At 43.2% G+C, this 7,995-nt stretch overlaps 1 protein-coding gene across 1 annotated transcript in view; it reads left to right on the top strand.

Annotated features, from left to right (window-relative positions):
* dysf (dysferlin, limb girdle muscular dystrophy 2B (autosomal recessive)) overlaps positions 1 to 6,822 on the top strand; it is a gene marked incomplete in the record, with an annotated part of 114,172 nt that extends 107,350 nt beyond the window's left edge. Inside the window, 5 exon segments of the mRNA XM_037676856.1 lie at positions 671 to 770; positions 3,827 to 3,999; positions 4,124 to 4,233; positions 4,309 to 4,456; positions 6,568 to 6,822. Of these exon segments, the coding sequence (XP_037532784.1) occupies positions 671 to 770; positions 3,827 to 3,999; positions 4,124 to 4,233; positions 4,309 to 4,456; positions 6,568 to 6,624 (588 nt within the window).
* Between the last annotated feature and the right edge of the window lie 1,173 nt (positions 6,823 to 7,995).

Genomic DNA, 7,995 nt, shown 5'->3' with positions numbered 1-7,995 from the left:
GTCTCCAGTCCATCATAGGGACACCTGGACATGTCTCCAGTCCATCACAGGGACACATAGAGACAAACAACCATTCACTTTCTCTCTCACCTAGAGACAATTTAGAGTTACCAATCAGTCTAACATGCATGTTTTTGGTCTGTGGGAGGAAATGGGAGTACCCGGAGAAAACCCACGCAGCATGGAGAGAACATGCAAGCTCCACCCAGAAAGGTCCCCGGCTGGGATTTGAACCTGGGTGACCTGCTCGCTGAGAGGCAGCAGCTCTACCAACTGCACCACCGTGCTGCCCAGTATATAGAAATTATTATTTTTAAATAATCCAAGTTATAAATAGATATAAGCGGCTGTGGCTGAGTGGTTAGAGCAGTTGTCCTCCAGTGCAAGAGTTGGGGGTTCAATTCCACCAGCAGTCACATGCCGAAGTGTCCCTGGGCAAGACACTGAACCCCTCATTGCCTCCAATGTGTGTCCCATCAGTGTATGAATGTGATAAAGCTCTGATTAGTCTTTGTATAGATCTAATAGATCTAGTATAGAGCTGTATGAATGGGTAGATGAGGCACAGATTGTTGTAAAGAGCTTTGAGTGTCTTGATAAGATATAAAGGTGATATATAAGTGCAGTCAATTTAATAAAATAATTATCTTCCCTTTCTTTCTTTGTGCAGGAGCACTTCTGGAGTTTGGATAAAGCCGAGACCAAACTGGTGCCTAAGCTGACCATCCAGATCTGGGACAACGACAAGTTCTCCTTTGACGACTACCTGGGTAAGACCAAGCACTGGTCATGATGCAGAGCCTTGAGTTGGGAAGGCTTCCATCTTTGTTGTGACGCACTTGTCCTAAATAAGATCAGTTTGGTTTCAGGATGCACCAGAGTTACTGACACAGTGAAAAAGCTAAACATTTGGCCTTGTAGTGAAATAAAATAATGTATTAGTGCCTTTCGAGGGCAGGCAGACACTTTAAGTCATTCTGGTCTGACATTTAGACAGATTTTTCCTGTATTCTGGCCAAGGATTAGGGGTGTAAACCTATCCCAGAAACCATATGTGCAACGTTCGAACAACTACTGCGATAACATTTATCTTTAGAATTAACACTCTCTCATTTCCACTGCGTCGGCACATTTCGCCGAGAGGAGGAGGCCGACTTTATTTTGTCTTCCCGAAACTCAAGCTGTCAAAATTTCTCCTCTCCTTCACCCCTGACTTTGCCCCAACCTCGTGCCTTGAAATAACTCTCCGCCTGAGCCTCGGTTCAGTTTTCCCCGCTCCGCCTGAGGAGGGAGGCCGGCGGTTTGTGGGCTGAGCGTCCCTCTGCGGTGCGATACGAGCAGGAAGATGAGGAATCCAGATCCCGACCTGTTGCTGTCTGTCACCGTCTCGCTCCGCTGCAGCGCTTTCTCTCCGCCGTGTCGATCCGCCTCGCGCCGGCTGCGGGTGTGTGGCCACCTCAAAGCATTTTTTCCGCGCCTGCCTGTCTTCAGCTCGCCGGCTCGGACCGCCGACCGTTAATCTTCCTGCACGGTGTGAGGGTCAGACACAAGTCATTTTCTTACAGCCGTGCTTTAAAGCTGCACCGAACTCTGGAAAAGCACTTTCAGCGGACGTCTAGTCTTTCTGCAGCCCTTCGTACTTAATGTCAACAGAGATGAAAACTTTACTAACCAACCTTCATCACAGGACCATCCATAACTCACGCAGATATTACTCAGGAGGCGACCCTTCAAAGTAAGAGTAGATAAAAGCTGATTCTGCAGACCTGTTCCCCAACATGCTCCTCTACTAAACTGAAGACGAGTTGTTGAGCTACAACAATCTACTTCCTGTCTGCTGAGCGCACGCAGGTGAAATAAAGACTCACGTTAAGTTTTAATTTTAACGTCAGGCAGAATTAAACACAGCTGGGCTCAGGTTTTCTGGAAGAAATAATCTGTGTGAATCCACCAAAGTTAAGTCGGGTCCTCTGGACGGTTTCTTTGTGTTGAAACGTTTCGTCCTTCATCCAAAGGACTTCATCAGTCCGAGGATTCGAGGAGCCACAGCAAACTCAGTCTTATAAATAGCACCTTCACATAGTGGGTCAACCAGTTTGATGGTTTCTGGAGTCCACCCTCTCCCCCGTCGACTCGTCTGAGGCAGTCCTGGCCAAAGTGGTTCAAAACATCAAAGTTCATGCGCAATAATCCAGGTAGATCTACGCTCTCCACGATCTTCACAACTCTTTAGATTGTGTCTCAATGATGAATATTGAGGAAAACCTCCTTTAGTGTTGAGGAACTCGTGGCGTTGCTGCTGCTACGTGGGTATAAAGGAGACACGACCCGCTTCAGACTCTTGTTGACCGAAGCAGATTGAAGCATGCCGGTGTACCTTGGAGCTGCAGCTGTCTTGAGGATAAACCACCACTAGAATTAGAATAAGCTTTATTACCATTGCACCGAGATACAATGAGAACATGTACATACAGCCGTCCAAAAGATGGGCGGAGTGCACGAAGCTGCTGCTATAAAGTGCGGCCTTCTTATTCTTATTCAGATTAATATTTTTAGATAGAAAAAGGGACAAAGCCATGAGGAGAGGGTAGTGGCATTACAAAAAAGATCTCGTCATACCTCGTCCTTACAGGACAAGATTTAAGACATTAAAAAACTCTGCCAGCTAAAGTGCATTTATGAACACGTTGCATATGCATTTGACGACGAGGCGGTCCATGAAGCACTAACAGATAATCCATTATTCTGATTAGGTGATGGTCAGCTGGCACAGTTCTAATAAGACTCCACAGAAGGTGGTGGGGGGGAGGGGGTTTTGATAGACAAAGCTTTTCCTCAGTTTACACATTTCCCAGGAGAAATTGATAAGTCGGCCTGTTCCGAGGTCAACCGGGGAGTCACATTCAGATAGCCACAATTGTTGATTTATTCAGGCAGACTATTTTCTGTCAGCCTTGAGTCTGTATTGATACTTCCAAGGTTTGAAATGGCCAGATTATAGTGCATTCTACTGGTCCGTGCTTACGAGCCTCTTCAAGGTCGTTTTCATGCTGACGATGATGGCATGCGATTCAAATCACTTCCAACTTACGGTTTAGTTTGTAAATCAGCTGATTTTGAGTCCTCCAGCACAAACCAGACCTTCACATGGACAGCAGCCCGTCGAGGTCCAAATTAGCTGCGGCCGTCTTCTTTGTATGTTGATAAACAGGATCCAGACTATTCCAAACACAGGAAACTTGTTATCATGAATCCAATTATCGGCAATTTCAGCATCCTAGCTCGATAGCAGAGGTAGACACATCCCCCCCCCCAGAGATATATCCAGCTGCATGCGTCTCGTCCGAGCAGATGAGGGTTCTCCAGGACCCTGTCGCTTTGTTGAAAATAATTTGTAATATACGTCGAAAGTCCAGTTGGTCAGATCCAAAACAGTAGTTTCCAATTCGGGAGATGTGTAAAAAATATGAGCTGCTCCGATACAGACAGAGAGCAGAAAAAGCAGGAGGAGAACAGGGAGCGGGAAGGAACGCTGCGCCTCATTAGAGAGCTAGTGAAGAAACCTTGCTACTGAAGTTTGGCGCATCCTCAAAACCATTGGACCTATCTCACTTTGTCACTCATGGAAATGGAAGATCGCTTTGTTCTTAAGATGCCGCTGACAAGCCTGCAAAGACCACGCGAACCCCTCCACGAGTCTTTGACATTGTAGCAAGGTCATCATTGAGTGCTTTTGAAATTGATCATTTTAAAAGGATAATACTAACAATTAATGGAAAACAGCAACTCCACAATCTGATCTCACGTGCTATAAATGTGTCCTTAGGCCACCTGGTGATGGACCTGAACCACATGCTGCGTCCAGCCAAGTCTCCAGAGAAATGCACCCTTCAGCTTCTGGACCAGCCGGCGGACAAACTGGTGTCTCTGTTTGAGCAAAAGACGGTAAAAGGATGGTGGCCCTGCACCTGCAACATGAACGGCGAGAAGATCATTGCTGTAAGAACATGAACACACAGATGCTGGGGGGGGGTTGGTCTGGAATCAAAGAAGTCCAAAACGGTGGTGAGGTTGAGCTGGAAGAGTACTTAGTGCGAAATGACTGTTTTGTTGTCTGTTTCAGGGGAAAGTGGAAATGTCTCTGGAGATCGTGACGGAGCAGGAGCAGGAGGAAAGACCAGCCGGCCTCGGCAGAGACGAGCCCAACATGAACCCTCACCTGGAGGAACCTCAGTGAGTCACGCAAACACTAAAATACACAAAGAACACAAACGTACTGTTTCCTCGTTCTCTCCCTGTCCCCTCCAGGCGACCGGAGACGTCCTTCCTGTGGTTTTCTTCTCCCTACAAAACCCTCAGGTTCATTGTGTGGAGACGGTTCAAGTGGCTCATCGTCCTCTTCATCGTCCTCTTCTTCGTCGTCCTCTTTCTGGGTGTCTTCCTCTACGCCTTCCCGGTAAGTCCAAGTAATTCAAATGTCAAGTTCAACACAACTGGACACGAGCGCCACGTTTATGTAGCTACAGTCGTGCACGTTACTTCATCAACACAGTGTTTCCCCAGTTCACTTGTCAGGGCGCTCGTATCTTCTGTGATTTTTGTTGACGGGGGGACGGAGACACGTCTGTGTTGTGCGCCGTTTGTACTGACAGCTTGCGAGTGGGGTGGGGTTGGAGACGGCTCAGCGTGAGTGGAGACGGAGCGCTACCTCCGTAGTCATCGCTTCTTAGCTAGCTTAGCGCTACAGTGCCGGCACTTGTCAACGGTGTAGGCAGGGCGCTCGGTTCTGTTGACAGGGTGGGGCGCCCTGCTTTTATAAAGGTAGGGGGAACACTGTAACACATGAAGTCTTTGGAAAAACTGAAAACAAATTGAGATTTTTATTTTTTATTTTAATTCATGCAGCTACGGCTCAAAACGACATCGACTTGAATAATCTGAACTATTTTTTCAATGTCATGTAAAAGCTGATGCAAGTGGCTCATTATGGTCACCATGGTAACCACTCACCTGTCTGTCACTTTGACTGCACTCTTAGGAAAGACAGGCAGAAATAGACTAAAAAGTAAGTCTCAAACAATAAGTCACTGTGCAAAGACCAAAATATATTTTTTAAAACCTCTTCAAAAGAATTTTCACTCGTTTCTTCCAAATTTCTCGAAGTTTTGTCAGATTTTGTTCACGTTGTAAGACGTACCTCGACCAGAAGCCGAAGGCCTCTGTTCCTGACCGAGCTGCACGTTTTTCTTCAGAGCTGAAGAGACGAAAATCGTGATTGAAATAGAACATTATCGTAATTAGAGAAATTGCATTTCCTGTGAAAATGCAGTGTGAATGCTTATTGCAGAAGAACTTGCTGAAAAACAGCTGAAGTTGGCTAAAGAACATGCTGAAATGTAGCTGAAATTGACGAACAAGCCTAAACTAGCAGAAGAAATCACAGAGAACACATATTTGCTGAATTAGGTTTAAATTAGCAGAAATTAGCACAAAAAATAGGAAGTTAACTAAATAAGCTGAAATTTGCAACAACAAAAAAAAGCTGAAAAGTAGCCGAAAAGGCAGAAAGAAGCTTAAACTACCAGAAGGAAGTGGAAAGAACTAAAATGAGCTAAAAAAATAATTAAAAAAAAAGTGGAATTATTTGAAATAACCAAAATTAGCATTAAAAAGCTAAATAGTAACTGAAAGTGTAGAAAAAGCTGAAACTAGCAGAAAAATGCTGAAAGGTGCATAAAGAAGTTAATTAGGCTGAAAGTAGCAAAAATTACCATGAAAAAGTTGAATTGATCTGAAAACAGATATCAGACAGCAAGTGAAAAAAGCTGAAATCAGCCCAAAAAAAAGCTGAAAAGTAGCTAAAAAAGTAGTAAGAAACTTAAGTTACCAGAAGGAAGTGGAGAGAGCAAAATTTAGCTGAATTAAGATGAAAAAAGTTGAAATGAGTGCAAAAAATGTGGAATTAGCAGAAAAAGCTGAAACGGGCATAAAACAGCTAAATAGTAGCTGAAATTGCAGAAAAAGTTTAAACGTATAAATAAGCTGAAAGAAGCAGAAAGAAGTTAGAAGCACAAAAATGTTGTAGTTAGCAGAAAGAATCTGAAAGTAGCACAAAACAGCTGAAATTAGCTGAAAGTAGCTGAAAAGGTTTAAATTAGCAGAAAGCAGCTGAAGCAGGACAAAATGTTTAAGGAGCAGTAAAAGGTTGTAACAGATCTAAAGATTTGAAGGATGTAAAATGAGCTCAATTCATTTTCTATGAGGGGAAAATGTCAGAAAAGGCTAAATATTTCAAAAAGCTAAAGTTGCACCAACACCAAAAGTCACAGCAGGGTTGTCCTGAAAGAGCCGAACGTTTTAATTTATGATTTGTTGAAATAGATGAAAACTGTGGAACAAGAAAGATGCTGAAAACGTATGGAAGACAAATGGATCATAATATAGTATAAACATGAGGGTGATTAGAAGTTCGACCTTCATAAGTGACGTGAAGGTCAGGGATAGTTAAATAAATTAAACTGTGGAACATGAAAAAATAACCTCCGGCGTCTTGTTTTTATTTTACAGAACTACGCTGCCATGAAGATGGTTGGACCGTTTGGACCAGCCAAGTCTAACGAGTGATGAAGAAGGAAGAAGTGATGGAGGCTTTGGACTCTGTTTTCTTCAGATCCGGTCGGACGTTTGGGTCTTTCATGCTGGAAAAACGTTTCAGAGTTCAGCGCATGCATCCTCCGTCCTCAGAAAAACTCGTCCACATGATAATCTGCAGTTTTTAAACTTTAATGTTTAAAATAAAATAAACGTTTTTCTATAATTATCCTGCTAAAATGAACATTTAGGTTGTTTCACAAATTTAATCTCAGCTCTTAGTTTGTGACGCACGACGCATTCAGGGACTGTGGGATTTCGCACTACATTAGACACTTTCTACTAATTCTTCACCTCATTAGTTTTAAGTTTCTCAAACCAATAAAATTTATTAATTGTACTTTTTTTCCACATAAATTTTATGAGGACGTGTTTTTATTTTATTTGAAATCAGTTAGAAGAAAACGATGAAACAAAATGTTAGTGAGCAAAGTTAGTGTTTAGTTTTTGATTGTTTAAAATTTAATCAGATATTTTTAGGTTGAAATAGTTTTTTCAGCCAACAAAATATACGTGTTAGTTTATTTTTGCAGTTTCTCTCGTCGCGCTCCTCCTGTCGCTTCTTCTGTCGTTTCTGATCCGGTTCTAAGACGAAGTAAAACTCACAGTTCGAGCCAAGAAAACAAACTCCAGCTGAGATTTTTAGCATGAACTGATGAATAAAATGATCAAAACTCCAGTAAAACCAGTATAACTCTCGAGCATCTTTAACACAATCTCTCCTTTTATTTATCGTGTCGCTTGATAAGAGTTCAGCTGCCGTCGCCCGGGGAACGCTTCATAAAAAACGATCTGCAGTCGGGACTTCCTGTAAATAAATAAAAACTTTAGAAAAACAATAAAAGAACTAAAAACGTGGCAGATAATTTAAAGTGAAGCTTTTTGTTCGAAGGTTTTCAAACTAACTACGCTGCTGAAAAAAAAGGACTTCTTCAGACGTCCTGCTGAGCCTCTGCAGCTGTTTCTGCACGACTTTATTCTGGTCATTGAACGCATCGTGCCTTCAGCTTCACTGCACGGCAGTCAGAAACGCAGACTGCTGCCTCGACGTGGAGGAAACAAAGTTCACGTGTGGGAATATTTTCTGTTCCAGTGGAGAAGCAGAAGATCAGAGGAGGAACTCGTCTGGACTTTGTGGAAACGAGTTTTTCTGTCAAAGACTGAACATGAGCTGCGGTGTCACCAATAAAACAGTTTCTGATCAAACGGAGAACTTCTGTGTCGTGTATTTAACCCTCCTGCTGCCCTGGGGTCAAACTGACTGAGGCCTCGTGGGTCATTTTGACTTGAGGGCAGCAGGAGGGTGAACATCAACATCCGGTACATGGTACAGCAACAAGAAGA

Source organism: Nematolebias whitei, chromosome 1, assembly GCF_014905685.2.
Source record: "Nematolebias whitei isolate Nwh7 chromosome 1, NemWhi1, whole genome shotgun sequence".
NCBI classification, from domain to species: domain Eukaryota; kingdom Metazoa; phylum Chordata; class Actinopteri; order Cyprinodontiformes; family Rivulidae; genus Nematolebias; species Nematolebias whitei.
The sequence above is the reverse complement of the archived record's forward strand: the minus strand, read 5'-3'. Positions and strand labels throughout refer to the sequence as shown.